This window comes from Cucurbita pepo, chromosome LG04 (assembly GCF_002806865.2).
Source record: "Cucurbita pepo subsp. pepo cultivar mu-cu-16 chromosome LG04, ASM280686v2, whole genome shotgun sequence".
Classification (NCBI taxonomy): Eukaryota; Viridiplantae; Streptophyta; class Magnoliopsida; order Cucurbitales; family Cucurbitaceae; genus Cucurbita; species Cucurbita pepo.
This window is the reverse complement of record NC_036641.1, coordinates 1,597,494-1,617,302: the sequence shown is the minus strand read 5'-3', so window position 1 is coordinate 1,617,302 and position 19,809 is coordinate 1,597,494. Positions and strand designations below refer to the sequence as shown.

The 19,809-nt window shown below is 35.0% G+C and overlaps 1 protein-coding gene across 5 annotated transcripts; it reads left to right on the top strand.

Annotated features, from left to right (window-relative positions):
• Positions 1–15,549: 15,549 nt before the first annotated feature.
• LOC111792903 (50S ribosomal protein L18-like) lies at positions 15,550–18,079 on the top strand. Of its 5 annotated transcripts, XM_023674528.1 has the most exons (4): positions 15,550–15,688; positions 17,013–17,350; positions 17,911–17,921; positions 17,971–18,079. In XM_023674528.1, exons 2-4 carry the CDS (start codon positions 17,023–17,025, stop codon positions 17,971–17,973), a joined length of 342 nt encoding a protein of 113 aa, XP_023530296.1. In that variant the 5' UTR covers positions 15,550–15,688; positions 17,013–17,022; the 3' UTR covers positions 17,974–18,079. The 5 variants fall into 5 exon arrangements, with proteins under 5 accessions (XP_023530296.1, XP_023530298.1, XP_023530297.1 ...); XM_023674530.1 differs by having other exon boundaries at positions 17,013–17,311; positions 17,914–18,079; XM_023674529.1 differs by having other exon boundaries at positions 17,914–18,079.
• Positions 18,080–19,809: the final 1,730 nt, after the last annotated feature.

Genomic DNA, 19,809 nt, shown 5'->3' with positions numbered 1-19,809 from the left:
ACAAGTTAGACGTGTTTGCTACCTTCAAGAAGTGGAAAGCTGAAGTTGAAAATCAGATCTGCTTGGAGATTAAATGCCTGAGGTCTGACAATGGAGGAGAGTACGACAAGTCAGATTTTAAAACATTTTGTGCAGCTGAGAAAATTAGATTAATGAGGACAGTTCCTAATAAGGCAAGACAAGATGGCGTTGCAGAAAGGATGAACAGAACATTAAATGAGTTGTCAAGAAGCATGAGGATTTATTTTGGACTGCCAAAGACATTCTGGGTTGATGCTATGAGCATAGCAGCTTATTTGATCAATAGAGGGCCGTCAGTAGCCTTGGAGTTCAAAGTGCCAGAAGAAGTATGGGCAGGAAAAGAATTCAAGTACTCTCACTTGAACTTTTGGCTGTACTGCGTAGGNTATATATGGTAGATATTTGGTAAAGATTTGATAGAGATATATATGGTAGATTATATCTCCTAGGTTTAAATCTTTCAAAGCTATTTAGTAAATTGAAACCATATATATACCCCATTAGGCAGTGCTCACAAAATGAACTTTTCTTCATTCTCTGTATTCTCTCTTGTTGTACATACCTGAAGTCATCAATAAAACCTTTAGCCAATATTCCTCCTTGAATTTTATCTCTCATGTTCTTTGTGTTCATCTTGATCGAGTGTGTGCGTTGTTGAGCGATTCTAACAATTGGTATCAGAGCACGACGAAATTCACCACGATCTGTGAAGATGAAAATTTCCAATATTGGAATTAAAAAGTTTGNCTCACTTGAACTTTTGGCTGTACTGCGTAGGTTCACGTCAATCCAGAGAAAAGAGACAAGCTTGATGCTAAGGATATGAAGTGCTACTTCATAGGCTATGACTCAAACTTCGGGTATATGTTTTAGAATGACAAGAATAGAAAAATCCTAAGACATTGTGAAGTAACCTTTGATGAAAAAGTCCTGTACAAGGACAAAGAGAAGATAAACTCTGAGACTACGAAGTAAGTGGGAGTTGAACTTGAGTTGCAGGCAAACTCACTCAGTGATGTTACAACAGAAGCTCAAGAAACTCCTGAGACCGTTGCTAAAGAACTAGACGTGGAACAAGTGACACCTGAGCAAGTGTTGAGGAGATCATCCAAAACTATCAGAGAACCAGATAGATATTCACCTTCATTGCATTATCTGTTGCTGACTGACGAAGAAGAACTAGAGTTCTTTGGTGAGGCCCTACAATTGAAAGATTCAACCAAGTGGGAGCAAGCCATGGATGATGAGATGAGCTCACTTGAAAAGAATAATACGTGGGTGCTGACTGAGTTACCTACAAGAAAGAGAGCTCTGTTGAACAAATGGGTGTTCAGAATCAAGGCTAAACCAGATGACAAAAGGAGGTACAAGACTCGATTAGTAGTTAAAGGATATTCACAAAGGAAAGACATTGATTATGCTGAGATCTTTTCTCCTATTGTGAAATTAACTACTATCCGAATTCTGCTGAGTATTGTTGCAGCAGAGAATTTGCACCTTAAGCAAATAGATGTAAAAATAACATTTTTATATGGAGATCTTATGCAACAACCAGAAGGGTTTGCAGCTCCAGGCAAGGAGCACATGGTGTGTAAGCTCAACAAGAGCTTGTATGGACTAAAACAAGCACCGAGACAGTGGTACAAGAAGTTTGGCTCTTTTATGTACAAGAATGATTTCCATAGGAATGAAAAGGATCTGTGTTGTTACCTTAAGAAATATACTGATTCTTATGTGTTTCTACTCCTGTACGTGGATGATATACTGACTGTTGGATCCAGTATGAGAGAGATAAACCACCTGAAGGCAAGCATGGCTTCAGTATTTGAGATGAAAGATTTAGATGCAGTGAAACAGATTCTTGGGATGAGGATTTCTCGAGATAGATCTGTTGGCACATTAAATCTATCTCAAGAGTAGTACATTGAGAAGGTGTTGTCCAATTTAGGATGAATGATACTAAACCCAAGAGTACCTTTTGACCAATCATATTAAATTGTCAAAGGGACAATCTCCCAAGACAGTTGAGGAACGTGAGCACATGGCACCAGTTCCGTAAGCTTCTGCAGTTTGGAGCTTGATGTATGTTATGACATGCACTAGACTTGATATAACACATATCGTGGGAGTTGTTAGCAAGTACATGGCAAACCCAGGGAAAGAACATTGGGAAGCTGTGAAATGGCTTCTGAGATATTCAGGTTAGTGGAAGAAGGTGATATGTGTTTGAAGAAGATAGATGGTGCAAATAATCCAACAGACATGTTGACAAAATGTGTTGATGTTGAAAAGTTGAAGTTGTGCAAAGCCTCAATTGGTATGATGTAGATTGAGAATGAAATTCTTGGTTGATTGGATCAATCTCCAAGTGGAAGATTGTTGGGATATGGAGCGTAATGCCTAGATCTGGTACATATATATTTGGAAGATATTTTGTAAAGATCTAATAGAGATATATATGGTAGATATTTGGTAAAGATTTGATAGAGATATATTTGGTAGGTTTAAATCTTTGAAAGCTATTTAGAAAATTGAAACCATATATATACCCCATTAGGCAGCGTTTACAAAATGAACTTTTCTTCCTCAGAATCAATTGGCAAGAGGTCAACGATTACGTGAGTTGCTCAAACAATCCCAATCAGCCCCTCTCACGGTAGACGAACAGATAATGACTATTTATACCGGAACGAATGGTTATCTTGATTCATTAGAAATTGAACAAGTAAGAAAATTTCTCGTTGAGTTACGTACTTACGTAAAAACGAATAAACCTCAGTTTCAAGAAATAATATCTTCCACCAAGACATTCACCCCTGAAGCGGAAGCCCTTTTGAAAGAAGCTATTCAGGAACAGATGGAACGTTTTCTACTTCAAGACCAAGTATAAAAGAAAACAAGTAAAGTATAAATAAATTTTATAACTTGAAAATGTTATAATTTCAACATGAAATAATTTCATTCTTTTCATTTATTAGGTAGAATATATAATTTTTAGAAAATACTAAATATAAATATATATAAATATATTAAAGAAAGTAAATAATATTTCTAGAAATATATATCAATATTAAAATGAAATGTAAATACAATTAAGAAATTCCATGTATTCTCTCTTGTTGTACATACTTGAAGTCATTAATAAAACCTTTAGCAAATATTTTTCCTTGAATTTTATCTCTCCTATTCTTTGAGTTCATCTTGATCGAGTGTGTGTTGTTGAGCGATCCTAACAGATACATAAGCCAAGAAGGCAAAGAGATTTATTATGAGCCTCAATGAAGGGGTCCGAGGTGTTGTTGTAGTCCTAACACCTAGTAAATATGTTACTACCTTGAGAGTAGCTACTGTGATGGGAGATGTCACAACCTAATTTTTTAATTGTTTGAAAGACGGATCGTGATGTGGGTTAACTCAAAGGTGTAAAAATATGGTAAATTTTTTATTTTTAAGATAAAAGTATAAAAAAATTTAAGAACGGTAAGTACATACATATATATTTCTAATATCCAAAATAGTGTTTAAGTTTAAATGCACAAAAAAGGAATGGAGTATATAATACAATTGAGACTAAGCAGATACAAAACCAGTGGAGGCTCTCGCCCTAGGTTTTTCTCTATGACACATGTTCTAGATCTTCCCCTCTTCGAACAACATCTAGTCATTACCTAAACAACATGTAAAAACTAGAAACTCAGTAAGTAGTTTACTTGTAGACTATTGATCGTGTCCATGATTGATGTTAGGGTATTATACTTTTAACCTATCAAAGATATAACATTTTTTATGTTCTAAAGACCCTGATCCTAGATCATGAGTTTTGAGTTGGTAAGGTTTGGTCAGTCTAGTGCCTAGCTCTAGCTTATGCACTTGTACAATCCCTTATCCTTGGACGAGTTTAAGGCGAGTAGATCTCATTGGGTTGTCCACTTCCACTCCATACATAATAAATAATAAATAACACTAGTCCTATTCCTAAAACACTCCCCTAAAAAACCTACTAGGTCACATGGTCGGTAAACAATATGAACCTAAGCATATACCTATGTCTTAGATTTGAAATCTAGATTTGGTCCATGGTTGCTTCTTGATTCCTCTACGTCCCCTGACATATTTTGGGTTATGACATCCTGAAAGGTATCTAGAAAAGGCATCTAAACATATGATCATGATGTACCATGTATTGGGAGGTCTAGAAGGTCTAGAGTGATTTAGGGCATTAAGCAATATGGGTGTCCTAATTGGCGTAGCCCTTGAGTGGTGCATTTTTTTTGAAACCAACCTATTTGGCTTGACTCTTTTAACTCTAAAGGAATATCATAGGTTCATTAGTTCATAGTTTTGACTCTAAGGGACCGTCATAAAAGCTTAAGGCATAATAAAAAACATGTCATACTATAAAGTTCATAAGCTCTAATCCGAGCATACACGTCCTCATAATCATGTCAACACTTCACAAATTCATACATAAGTCGCACATAATATCATAAATAAGTGTCATGCAAATTCTCATGCCATGTAGAGTTCATCAGAACCATAAGTTCTCATAAAATATTCATTAGGACGTTTTCATCATTTTCCACCATAATCTTGGTTCATGCCCTTAACATGCTACAATAAATTTGAAACCATGTCTAGTTATATATATATATAGGTCTTATAGAAACCATGTCTAGTTATATATGTCTAGTTATATATATATATATATAGGTCTTATAGAAACCATGTCTAGTTATATATATATAGGCCTTATAGAAAATTTTAAGTTATTTGGGTTGGGTTTTATGTGCTAAAACTAATAGTTTGTAAACAAAAACATATTCTATTTGCAATAAAGTTATTATTGATGTTTATTCAGTAAAGATTGTTATTGAATAAAGTGAATTTTACGATCATTAATCTAAATCCAATAAGCTAAGAACACTCTAGCTATAGTATGATTACTTGAACTATACATGGAGACATAAGAGTGAATCAAGTTCAAATATATAGTCAAAATGATATATAGTACAGGGATAATACTGAGTATCTTATCTTGGGGACACTATGGATGTGACCCACTTTTGTATATGATATAAATAATGTGATCACTAAAATGTACATGTGGAGACATGTGAGCGGGGGCGTCCTATGCAATGAGTATTGCATTAGATCGAACCATGAAGAAAGTCATTCTCACTTTATATTGTCGTTTACTGTTGAGACTGATTTTTTTTCATTCGATGACATAGGTAACTCGATCTTAATCCTGAGCTAACTATGAATTCCTATTTATTCAGAATTATCCTTAGATGCATGGGTAAGAGTGGCCCGAGTTCACCGACTCAATAAGCCTCTCAATTCATGGGTAAGACTAGGTGAATAGTTGGGAACATAGGGTGTAAGATGGAGTTCGCTCCTATTCGCTATTAGAGATAGTAGAGAGGTTGTTCCCTTAAGTACTGACTTCAGGTCTTGAACAAGGGGCCCCACCCTCTCATTGGCCCGAGAGGGATTTGGTGTAGTGGTTGAACCACAAATCAATTGTTCATTAGAGGATCAATGGGACTTAAGGAACAAGAAGTAACTTCAGGGGGTAAAACGGTAAATTGACCCAACTCTAGTTACGAATGTGTGAAGGATCGACTTACTAATCATGGTTATATCAAATGAACAGAAATATATCCTTAGTGAGAGGAGTACAACTACTAGGCTATAGTGGAGTGTCCTGGTAGTTAACGAATGTTGGTTAACAAGGTTAATCTCGGATCGTTGAAGCCAATGATTTGTAGGTCCATTAGATCCCCCTGCTAGCTCATATCGGACTAAACCCTAAAATAGTGTGACGAGTGAGTTCAAAGTATTCGAATTCAAATTAGGGAATTTGAGCTAAATATATAACGAAATACTTAGCCGGAGTAGGAGATATTTAAATAAAATTTAAATATTATAATTATGGATAGGAAATCATAATGAACGAGTCTCACAGTTGATTGGAATGGACATTAAATTATTTAATTAATCATTTAATATTATTTTAATTTAAAATTAATTATTTAAATTAATGATTGAATTAAAATAGAAAAAGTCAAAAGATTGACTCAGGGGATTGAAAAATCCATTTTTGAGTTAGTAGAATATTGAGTGTCAATACATGTTTTAACCAAACTTGCATGTTTGCCAAATAACCCCATAAATTTGAGTGTCAAAATTTGGTTAACTCAAACGTGCATGCTTGCCACATAATACCTAAAATTTTAATAGAATTTTGAGTGTCAAAATTTGGTAATCTCAAATTTGCATTATGCAATATGACTCTATAAATAGAGTAATCAAGGTATATGGAAAGCTCTGGCACGAACGTTGAGAAAATCCCTCAACAACTCTCTCTCCAGATATATTAAATTCCTTCCCAGTTTAGTCACTCGTCCCATTTCACAGTCCCCTTTTGAGGCTAGAGAATAGTAGAAAAGACACTAGTGGTGGTTCGAAACCGGTTCGTGAGAAAAACGAAAGAAGAACAAGAAAGGAATTTGAACTAAAGGTTAGTACTCAAATCACTTCAGTTTTAATGCTTTTGAACATGGTAGGTAATTTAATAAAATTGATGTACTTATAATGTCTAAGATTCAAATTGCTTCCATAGGTGTGAAATTAAAACCTACAATTTGGAGTCTATTTAGATCATGCATCATAACGATATAGTAGAGACATTTTGGTCATTTTAACCTTATCATTTGTTTATATCTTAAAAATGCTCCTATCTCGATCCAACTTTACATAAATCCTTATTATATAGTATTAGGGCATCCATTAAAATATCGTGCACAATGGATGTGATTTAGTGGGTTAGTTTTATAACTTACGATTCTTTAGTAAAACGTTCAATTTAAGTCATTAACTTATGGTTCTTGGCCTAATCTTTTCATATTTGCTTATTTCTGAGTTAACTTAATTTTCTAAAGTAATACCATGTGATTCTTATAAGTATTTCTTGAGAAAAGTTCAAAGTGGCTACTTGCTCTGTCGTGTTTGGCGGCGTGGTTCAAGTTCTTTCGAAGGTTAATTTTCCTTCAAATTCTTGGGTAGGTTCCTTAGTGAATCACCTTTCTAGAATCAATTTGGAATTCTACCGAAACCGATCATTTAGAAGGTTAATTTTATTAAAAATTGAGATTGGTTTAAAAAAGCTAATGTCGAACCGACCATATCGTCATCATCTTCCTTAGAGAGAGCTATCTATCTTAATTCATTTTCCATAAAACATTTTTCTTACCCTTCTCCATTCAAGAGGTTAGAGGGCTCTTGTTCTCTCGATGTCTTTCAACAAAATTCCTCCACTTCTCTTAAATCGAGTGGAATATTTTTTGTACCGCCACTAATTGTGGTCTCACCCATGGCAGCCACCCTCCTTTCTCTAGCAACCAGCGAGGTCGTTCTTATTTCTACAAAAACAACTATTCCAATCGAGGACGAACCCACTCAGGTCAGGGTCGTCGACCACCTCACTGCCAAATATGCCACAAAGAGGGCCATTATGTTGACCGCTGCAACCAACAGTATGTTCGACCTGATTCTACTCATGCTCACCTTGCTGAAGCCTTCAATACGTCCTGTTCTATTGTTGGACCCGATGCTACTGATTGGTTTCTAGATACTGGGGCTTCGGCCCATATGACCGCCGACCCATCTATTTTGGATCACTCTAAAAATTACACGGGTAAGGACTCTATGATCGTAGAAAACGGTGCATCCCTACCCATTACCTATATCGGTACTCTTTCTCCTGTTCCAAATATTCACTTGTTAGATGTCTTGGTTGTCCCTCATCTCACTAAAAATCTTCTTTCAATCACTAAATTAATATATGACTTTTATCTCTCCGTTACATTTACTAATAATCTTCTTACTATCCAGAATCGTCAAACAGGAAGGGTGGTGGCAACTGGTAAAAGAGATGGAGGGCTATATGTGCTGGAGCGCGGCAACCCTGCTTTTATTTCAATACTTAGAAACAAATCTTTACGTGCTTCATATGATTTATGGTATGCTCGCTTGGGTCATGTGAATCATTCTGTTATTTCTTTTTTAAATAGAAAATGTCATCTTTCTCTTACGTCTTTATTACCTTCTCCATCACTATGTAGTACTTGTCAGCTTGCGAAAAGTCATCAATTGCCTTTATTCCCGCAATGAACGTAGGTCGTCTCATCTATTAGATCTTATTCATTGTGATCGTTGGGGTCCTTCCCCTGTCAAATCAAATTTAGGTTTTCCTTACTATGTTATTTTTATGGNGGCTTCGGCCCATATGACCGCCGACCCATCTATTTTGGATCACTCTAAAAATTACACGGGTAAGGACTCTATGATCGTAGAAAACGGTGCATCCCTACCCATTACCTATATCGGTACTCTTTCTCCTGTTCCAAATATTCACTTGTTAGATGTCTTGGTTGTCCCTCATCTCACTAAAAATCTTCTTTCAATCACTAAATTAATATATGACTTTTATCTCTCCGTTACATTTACTAATAATCTTCTTACTATCCAGAATCGTCAAACAGGAAGGGTGGTGGCAACTGGTAAAAGAGATGGAGGGCTATATGTGCTGGAGCGCGGCAACCCTGCTTTTATTTCAATACTTAGAAACAAATCTTTACGTGCTTCATATGATTTATGGTATGCTCGCTTGGGTCATGTGAATCATTCTGTTATTTCTTTTTTAAATAGAAAATGTCATCTTTCTCTTACGTCTTTATTACCTTCTCCATCACTATGTAGTACTTGTCAGCTTGCGAAAAGTCATCAATTGCCTTTATTCCCGCAATGAACGTAGGTCGTCTCATCTATTAGATCTTATTCATTGTGATCGTTGGGGTCCTTCCCCTGTCAAATCAAATTTAGGTTTTCCTTACTATGTTATTTTTATGGATGATTATTCTCGATTCACTTAGTTTTACCCTTTAAAATTAAAATTTGATTTCTTTGATATNTCTTGGTTGTCCCTCATCTCACTAAAAATCTTCTTTCAATCACTAAATTAATATATGACTTTTATCTCTCCGTTACATTTACTAATAATCTTCTTACTATCCAGAATCGTCAAACAGGAAGGGTGGTGGCAACTGGTAAAAGAGATGGAGGGCTATATGTGCTGGAGCGCGGCAACCCTGCTTTTATTTCAATACTTAGAAACAAATCTTTACGTGCTTCATATGATTTATGGTATGCTCGCTTGGGTCATGTGAATCATTCTGTTATTTCTTTTTTAAATAGAAAATGTCATCTTTCTCTTACGTCTTTATTACCTTCTCCATCACTATGTAGTACTTGTCAGCTTGCGAAAAGTCATCAATTGCCTTTATTCCCGCAATGAACGTAGGTCGTCTCATCTATTAGATCTTATTCATTGTGATCGTTGGGGTCCTTCCCCTGTCAAATCAAATTTAGGTTTTCCTTACTATGTTATTTTTATGGATGATTATTCTCGATTCACTTAGTTTTACCCTTTAAAATTAAAATTTGATTTCTTTGATATTCTTCAATTTCAAAAATTGGTGGAAAATCAATATTCTTCTCGTATCAAGGTATTTCAAAGCAATGGAGGTACCGAATTTACTAGCACTTGTTTCAAAACTCATTTACGTACTTCTAGCATCCACCATCAACTCTCTTGTCCATATACACCTGCTTAAAATGGTCGTGCTGAGAGAAAACACCGTCATGTGACTGAGACTGGCTTGGCCCTTCTCTTTCACTCCCATCTTTCTCCTCGTTTTTGGGTTGATGTCTTCAGCATTGCAGCTAAGCTATATATTACTCGTCATGCTCAATTTGATGAAACTCACTTGCCTACTATTTCTAGCTCCCAGGTCCAACCTCTTCCCTCTCTTCATATTTCAAATTTCTTGGAACCACATCCTTATCATATTGATTCATCCCCCCCTACCACTTCATCATCGTACATTCCTCGATCCAGTTCATCCCCGTGTGATATTTGTTCTGACTTTGTGGATGAGTCTATGCAGGTTGACACTTCTCGTGCAGGTTCTGCTTTGCCACCCTCGACTTCTGATCCAATCTCTATTAAACCTACTGTTGATTCCTCTTCTTTGGGCTCTCATCCTATGATCACAGAGTCAAAGTTGGTATATTTAAGACTCGTCATCCAATTAATATTGGTATTTTGGGGCTCATCTGGACTTCTTTATGCTCTTCTTGCATCCACTGAGCCAAAAGGATTCAAATCTGCGGCTAAGAATCCTGCTTGGGTTGCTGTCATGGATGAAGAAATTCGAGCTTTACAACAAAATGATACTTGGACTTTGGTTCTGTTGGGTTTTATGTCCTAAAACTCATAGTTTGTAAACAAAGATATATTCTATTTTCAATAAAGTTATTATTGATGTTTATTCAGTAAAAAATTGTTATTGAATAAAGTGAACTTTACGATCGTTAATCTAAATCCAATAAACTAAGAACACTCTGGCTATAGTATGATTACTTGAACTATATGTAGAGACATAAGAGTGGATCAAGTTCAAGTATATAGTCAAAATGATCTATAGTATAAGGATAAGGCTGAGTACCTTATTCTGGGGACACTATGGATGCGGCCCACTTTTGTATATGATATAAACAATGCGATCACTAAATTGTGCATGTGGAGACATGTGAGTGGGGGCGTCCTATGCAATGAGTATTGCATAAGATCGGACCATGAAGAAAACCACTCTCACTTTATAAAGTCGTTTACTGTTGAGACTGATTTTCTTTTCATTCGATAACCTAGGTAACTCGGTTTTAATCCTGAGCTAACCATGAACTCCTGTTTATTCGGAATTATCCTTAGATTTGCATGGGTGAGAGTGGCTCTAGTTCGCCGACTCAACAGGCCTCCCATTTCAGGGGTAAGACTGGGTGAATGGCTGGGGACGTGGGGTGCAAGACGGAATTCACTCCTACCCACTTTTAGGGATAGAAGAAAGGTAGTTCCCTTAAGCACTGACTCCAGGTCTTGAACAAGGGGCCCCACCCTCTCATTGGCCTGAGAGGGATTCGGTTTACTGGTTGGACCACAAACCAATTGTTTATTAGAGGATCAGTGAGACATAAGGAACAAGAAGTAACTTCAGGGGTAAAACGGTAAATTGACCCAGCTCTAGTTACGAACAACCTGTGAAGGATCGACTTACTAATCATGGTTATATCAGATGGACAGAAATATATCTATAGTGAGGGGAGTGCAACTACTAGGCTATAGTGGAGTGTCCTAGTAGTTAACGAATGTTGGTTAACCAGGTTAATGAGTTTAATCGGTTAATCTTGAATCGTTGGAGCCCATGATCTATAGGTCCATTAGGTCCCTCTGCTAGCTCATATCGGACTAAACCATAGAACAGTGTGACGAGTGAGTTCGAAGTGTTCGAATTCAAATTAGGGAATATGCGTTACATATATACGATATATTTAACCGCAATTTTATTTTATTTACGAAATAAACGAAAAGAGAGAATCTGAGATATTTAAATAAGATTTAAATATCTTAATCAATTATGTGTCGGAATTGACTGGGATTGGCATTTGAATTAATATTAAATATTAATTAAATAGTTTAATTAATTATTTAATGTTACTTTAATTTGAAATTCATTATTCAAATTAATTGTTGAATTAAAATGAAGAAAGTCAAAATGTTGACTTTCATCTAATTAAAATGAAGAAAGTCAAAATGTTGACTTTCATCTAATGGAAAAATCATGTTAGTGGAATTTTGAGGTGTCAAAATTTGGTTTAACCAAACTTGCATGTTTGCCAAATAAACCCCACAAGTTTGAGTGGAATTTTGAGTGTCAAAATTTGGTTAACTCAAACATGCATGCTTGCCACATAATCCCAAACATTTGAGTGGAATTTTAAGTGTCAAGATTTGGTGATCTCAAGTTTGCATGAACATGCAAACTTGACTCTTTAAATAGAGTGATCATGATACTTGGAAGGGATTCTTCATCTTGATGAAAAACCTCTCACAAGCACTCTCTTTCACGTATACAAAATCCCTCCCAAGTTTAGTCACTCACCGGATTCCACAATCCCGTTCTAAGGCCGGAGAATAGTGGAGAAGACACTAGTGGTGGTTCGAAACCGGTTCGTGAGGCAAAAGGAGTTTGAACTACAAAAGGTTAGTATTTAAACTTATTAAGTTTTAATACTTATGAACATGCTAGTCATTTACAATAATTGATGTTCTAAAAGTGCCTAAGATCCAAATTGCTTCCGCATGTGTTATAGTAACACTATCAGGTTCCTCACCCTGCCAACACCAACATCGTGGGCTCTACATGGATGTTTCGTATTAAATATTTGCCTGATGGATCCGTCAAGCGTTTCAAGGCTCGTCTTGTTGCCAAAGTTTATACTCAGGTTCCTAGTCTTGATTACACTGACACTTTCAGTCCGGTTGTCAAAACTACCACTGTCTGTATTGTGCTTTCTATTGCAGTCACAAATAAATGGCCTCTTTGACAACTTGATGTCAAGAATGCTTTTCTCAATAGAACACTTATTGAACGTGTTCATTGGAACAACCTCCTGGGTATATTGATCCTCGATTTCTCACTCATGTTTGTCTATTAAAGAAAGCCCTCTATGGCTTAAAGCAAGCTCCTCACGCCTGGTTTCAGCGTTTTAGCTCATTTCTTCTCACACTTGGTTTTTCTTGCAATCGCGCTGACACGTCCTTTTTTGTCTTTCATCAACAGTCTAAACTTATCTATTTGCTTCTTTATGTTGATGCATTATTGTTACCGACAACAACTCATCTCTTATTGACAGCTTTACTCGCAAGCTTCATTCTGAGTTTGCTACCAAAGATTTGGGTTCTCTCAGTTACTTTCTTGGTCTTGAAGCTTCACCCACTCCTGATGGTCTCTTTATTAGTCAGTTAAAATATGCTCGAGATATTCTTACTCATGCTCAGTTGCTCGATAGCAAACCAGTCCACACTCCCATGGTTGTTTCTCAACACCTGACTGCTGATGGTTCTCCTTTCTCTGATCCTACTCTCTATAGATCTCTTGTTGGCGCCCTTCAATACTTGACTATTACGCGTCCAGATATTGCCTATGCTGTCAATTCTGTCAGTCAATTCTTGCATGCCCCTACTGCAGATCACTTTCTTGTTGTCAAACGTATTCTTCGCTATGTCAAAGGAACACTCCACTTTGGTCTTACCTTTCGTCCATCCACTGTTCCTAGACGCTAGTCGCTTATTCAGATGTTGACTAGGCTGGTTGTCCTGATACTTGTCGTTCTACATCCGGTTATTCTATTTATGTTGGTAACAATCTTGTTTCTTAAAGTGTAAAAAAGCAACCTACTGTCTCACGCTCCAGCTGTGAATCTGAGTATCGTGCTCTTGCCACGACTACGGCTGAACTTCTTTGGGTTACGCATCTTTCGCATGACCTCAAGATCCCTATTTCACAGCAGCCCTTACTCTTATGTGACAACAAAAGTGCTATTTTTTTGAGCTTTAATCCCGTTTCTCACAAGTGGGCCAAACATGTTGAACTAGATTATCATTTCCTTCGAGAACTTGTTATCGCTAGCAAACTTTGCACACAATATGTACCTTCCCATCTCCAAGTTGCTGACATCTTCATGAAAAGTATTTCTCGATCTCTATTCGAATTTTTCAGATCCAAGATTCACATTCGTTCAAATCCGACGCTCAGCTTTCGGAGAGGGGGGGTGTTAAGGACAGTTAACCGTTTATTATAAGGCAAACATTTACAGGCAAATATATTACAACTTACCATATTTGCCTTTTTATTAAAGGCAAATATATCCTATTCATTTATTGTTTTTTCTTTTTACTGTTTTCTCATATTATTTGGAATTTACCATAATTTTCTATACCGTTAATGATTATAAACAAAGAACTTTCACCATTATTTAAGTGCGGTGGTTTCAGCAAATGTTTACAGGGATAATTTTAAAACGAGTCACAAAAACATTAAAACATCAAAAAAGTTTCGGAGACAACGGTGCAACTCTCTATAGCATCTGCTCCAAATCTGCACTCATCTCTAATTAATTCTTAGTTACCTGAAAAACATGGAATAAGTATAAGGCTTCCTATAAGTACATATATGCCATTTATACCATATTTACTTTCATTGTTAATCTTTTCTTTTATATTATTTTTAGTTTTTTTATACTATTTTAAAATATATTATATTATATTATTTTTAGTTTCTAATTGTGTTTAGTTTCTTCCTCCCTGAATAAATTAATATATAACTATTAGCTCATCTTATACTATTTTTAAATTTATTGTTTATGATAGATTTAATTTAAAAATCATATGTATGATAGATTTATTAATTATGATTATACATATATTTAGTTTATTTGGAAACAAAGGCCTATTAGATTATATATATATTTGAATAATTTTTATTTTTCATCCGGTGGAAAGTAAATAAATTTAAATATCGAGTTTTATTAAAAGTTATCGAAAATATTTTGACTGTTCTAGTGTTTACTATAACTTCTAGATCAACATGTAGTTTGAGTGAGAGAATTCTTGATTATTTTATGAATTGTTTAATACTAACCGATACAAAATTGAGTAGATGGAACAAAATTAGTTTTAATAGATTTAAAGATTTTGTTATAAAAATGAGATAAGTAATTATAAATTGCAATATAATTATATCACAATTTCTATATTTTTCTTTTATTTTTTCTAATAATTTACTGTCCGCTAATTTCATCTGAGTAAGTCTATTTCAATTAAAATATTTTTATTGCATTTTTTTTATTTTTGTTATATATAGTATTTTTAAACTAATCATTTTTATAATTTTTTTTTAATGGCACGATCTATCCTTTTATTTAGTTGTCTATAGTTTTATGATAATGTTGAACTATGTTAATATGTTACTATTTTCGCTTGTTCTTCCTAATTGAATTTGTTTTTTTTTTTAATAATTATAAATGGATTTGTATTCGTTAGAATTTTTAATATGCTTTATCTAAATTGTATCCAAATAATTATAAATTGTGGATAAAAAAACAAATTAACAATCGGATAATCCAACCGAAAATGGAGGGTTGGATTGGGTTGTGAAAATTTTCGGGTTGGGTTAGGTTACCAATCCAACCAACCCAAACTTCAGGGTTGGATCAAATAAATCCTCAACTCAACCCAACTCAGACTATCTACACAATATTGTTGCCATTTACAATAGCCTATTTGAAGATTATCTATTAATCTTTAAAAAATAAGTCTATAAATACAATTTCATACCTTTATTATGTTATTAATATATCTTTAATCAAATTTCAAAAGTTTTATTCAACGCATTCTTAGTAGTTACATTTTCAATATCATATTTAGTTTAATGAATTTTTTAATTTTAGAAAATATTAAATAAATCATTTTTTATATCATTATTTTAATTTTTTTTTTTTTTTTTAATGTTTAGTAACGTGTTTAATAAATTTTTAATAATAATAATTATTATTGTTGTTGAAAACCTACCAAAAACAATATTTGATAATGGTAGTACCCTTCCCCTTCATTGCTGCCGCAGCCGCTTGCCGGAACGCTCCACCGCCGATCTTCTTTCGTCTCTGCTGCAACCTCACGCCAACACCAACCCCGTCTTTCGTCGAGGTCTTCCCGGATCTAAACTCTTCTTTTTCCTTTCATCTTTTTTGTTTCGTCCATTCAACCAAACTCAACACCGGGTAAATTTGGAATTAGGTTCGTGAAATGATTTCGAATCCGTTCTAGTTTGAAATCCTTTCGAACTGTGGGTTAGAATACTGTTAGTTTTAAGATGCATTTAACCTAATCTTAGTTTTTACTTATGGAATTCGTTGAAATCTGTTTTTCTTTTTTGGAGGAGATTCGACAAAGTGGCTAGCCATTCAATATTGTTGAATGTATTAGACAAAATTCGAATATGCTATATTGAACTTGGATTCATGTTTGTAAGGGTAGTGGCGAACAGATTTCGAACCTGTAGACAACCACTTTGCAGTGGCCCTATTCAGTAATTTTTCCCCAATTTTAGGTTTTAGTGGGACGACTCATATCCATGATATCTTTGTGCTTTTCCTCTTGAACCTTTTCCTCAAGGCTTTAAAACTAGTCTCCTATGGGAAGGTTTCCACACCGGTGTTTTATTCTCCTCCCCAATCAAGGTGGAACATCATAATTCATCCCCTTCGGGTCAGCGTCCTCATTGGTACTCTTTCCTTCTTCCAATTGATATGGAACCGTCCCAAATTCACCCCCTTCGGGGTCTAGCGTCCTTACTGGCATATCGCCTAATGTCTACCCCATTTCGGGGAACAGCGAGAAAGCTGGCACATCGTCGAGTGTCTGCTCTGATACCATTTGTAACGACTCAGATCTACCACTAGCAGATATTGTCCTCTTTGGGCTTTCCTTTTCGGGCTTCCCCTCAAGGCTTTAAAACGCGTTTGTTAGGAGAAGGTTTCCACACCTTCATAAATAGTGTTTTATTCTCCTCTCCAACGAACGTGGAACATCAGATTCACCCTTTGCAAATTGAAAATCAGAAGATTAGGATTTGAGCACAGAAAGCCCAGATTTCTTGAAACTGAACCAATAGATCCAATCCAACCAGTGTAGTTGAAATCTGGATTTGCCCAATCAAGTTCCTTGGTTTGGTAATGGTTCTCCATTTTCACTAACCAATGATATGGTTTCGTTATTGGTTTAGCGTTATGAATGGGTGCCATTTTAATTTTTGTAAAGAACAGATATCATTTATCTCTGCTAATTAGATAGTATATCAAAACCATTGCCCATTGCCATTATTATGAAAGCTATGTAAGGGATTTTAAACTTTAAAGCATGATATAAATGGTGGTTAACCATATTTATTATTGAACTCACTAATTGGTAGCTTAGCTTAAGCTTGAGAAGATTGAAGATCCTAAGATTCATCTTTGTTTATGTTATTTAGAGTAAGGGAGATGGTGATTCCTCCTCCAGTTAGGCCACCAAGATTAACGCAGTATCTAAAGCCATATGTCTTGAAGATGCACTTCACAAACAAGTATGTGAGCGCGCAGGTGATCCACTCCGAAACGGCCACCGTTGCTTCGGCTGCAAGCTCACAGGAGAAGGCGCTGAAGCCGAGCATGGATTCAACAAGGGATGTGGCTGCTGCTGTAAAGATCGGGAAATTGTTGGGAGAGAGGCTTTTGCTTAAGGGAATCCCAGCTGTTTGTGTGCACTTGAAAAGAGAACAGAAGTATCATGGTAAGATCGAAGCTGTTGTTGACTCTGTGAGGGAAGCAGGTATTAAGCTGCTTTGAATTCACTGCTCCATATTATCTGAGTTTGATGATTAGTGAGAGTAGTGTTGTTAGGTGAAGGCGTCATAGGAGCATTTTTGGGAAATAAACAGTAACTAAGAGTCAAAACACATGTTTTAGTCTCTAATTTCTCTTTAAATTTTGCTAGTTACAAATACTTAGTGAATTAGTAGAAATTGAGAGAAGACACCTAAACATTAGGGACTTCAACATATATTTAGCCTGCTTCATTAAGAAGATGTGAGATACACATCGGTTGGGGAGAAGAACGAAACATTCTATAAAGGTGTAGAAATCTCTCCCTAGCAGTTGAGGGAAAGCGGTTAAGGAGAAGAACGAAGTATTCTTTATAAGGGTGTGGAAACCTCTCCCTAGCATATGCGTTTTAAAACTTTGAGGGGAAGCGGTTAGGGAGGATAATGAAGCATTTTTTATAAGGACGTGGAAACCTCTCTGGAGCATACTTATTTTAAAACCTTAAAGGGAAGGGGTTAGGGAGGAGAAAGAAGCATTTTTTATAAGCATGTGGAAATTTCTCCCTAGCAGGTGCGTTTTAAAACTTTGAGGTGAAGCCCAGAAGGGAAAGCTCTAGCAGACACGTTATAAAACTTTGAGGTGAAGCCCAGGAGGGAAAGCTCTAGTAAACGCATTTTAAAACTTTGAGGTAAAGCCTAGAAGGGAAAGCTCTAGCAGATGCGTTTTAAAACTTTGAGGTGAAGCCCGGAAGGGAAAGCTCTAACAAACGCATTTTAAAACTTTGAGGTGAAGCCCAGAAGGGAAAGCTCTAGCAAACGCGTTTAAAACTTTGAGGTGAAGCCTAGAAGTGAAGCCCCGAAGAGAAAGCTCTAGCAAACGCGTTTAAAACTTTGAGGTGAAGCCTAGAAGTGAAGCCCTGAAGAGAAAGCTCTAGCAAACGCGTTTAAAACTTTGAGGTGAAGCCTAGAAGGAAAAGCTCTAGCGCGTTTTAAAACTTTGAGGTGAAGTCCAGAAGGGAAAGCTCTAACAAATGTGTTTAAAACTTTAAGGTGAAACCTAGAAGGGAAAGCTCTAACGGGCGTGTTTAAAACTTTAAGGTGAAACCTAGAAGGGAAAGCTCTAACGGGCGTTTTAAAACTTTGAGGTGAAGCTCGAAAAGGAAAGGTCAAAGAGGATAATATCTGTTAGCTCGGGGGTACAAATGAAGTCATATTTTTGTTTGCTTTGCCTTGGTCAAATACAATAATTAATTAGAGATAATTAATAGTTATTTGTTAGTTTATTGGTATTAAAGTGAAATTATTAAATAATTTTAATTAACTAAATTTTAATTTAATTTTCATTCCTTAATTAATAATATTAAGAATAATATTCGGGTTTTTGAATTTATTTAGCAATATATTTTTTATAATATTGAAATTATAAGGGTAAAGAAGTAAAATCAGTACTTGAAATGTCATGTCAATTTTAAAGTCTAAGATTTATTTAGATATGAAAGCGAAGTAGAGACAAAATGGATATTGCTAATCCTAAAGTTCTTATAAATTTTTTAATTTTAAAATATCGAAATATTTAATATGGATAAATGTCAGAAAATCAAATTAAATTCTAATTTTCAAAAATTCAATTTAACTAAAATAAAGAATAATAAAAAATAAAAAAAAAAGTTTAATATAATAGAAGACCGAGACGGAAAGTGAAAGGAGAAAAAGAGTTGTTATCGCGATAAATTGAGTGATAATGGCGGCTTTCAATTATTGAAGCTGTCCCAATGGCACTACATGTAATTTCTTCAAACTAGCTGCCTTTTTACTGTTGTTTTATGCCACCTCGGAAAACCAAAAAAGATGCATCACGTGAGCGGCCACTGGTGGCCCCACTCTTTTAAACGCCACCTGTACCCTTTCTGTATCTTTCTCTCTCCTCAGTGCCCATACCTGACCCATTTGCTCCCCTTTATTATTATTATTATTTATTATTTATTTTCTCTTAATTTTTTAAGTTTTAAATAAATTCTTAAATTTTAAAATTTTTAAAAATACAAAATTGGATACTTAATTATCTTTTCGAATAATTTCAAAATTTTATTAAATAATTTTAAAAGTTTAATTCATATTTACACTTGATATTAAATAAATGTTAGATAATTTTAAATTACTTAAAACATTATATACATCTATTCTAAAATTAAATATAATTAATAAGTTAATTAATTAATGCTACCAACTAATATATTACATTATATAACATAACAATTATTACTTCATTGATCAAAATAATACAAATTTTTGTTATAAATGACTATGTACAATCTAATAAAAAAAATCATTGCATAAAATAAATTAATTAAAATAAATATAAATATTTAATTCTCCTTAGATCAATTTAATGACAAATGTTTTGAATCAATAATTATTTATTAAAATGAACTTTCTGAATTATGTGAGCAAAATAAAAAAAAAAAAA

Coding starts and splice junctions, on each gene's coding strand:
- LOC111792903 (XM_023674526.1), top strand. CDS start 17,023: ATGGTGATTCCTCCTCCAGTTAGGCCACCAAGATTAACGCAGTATCTA.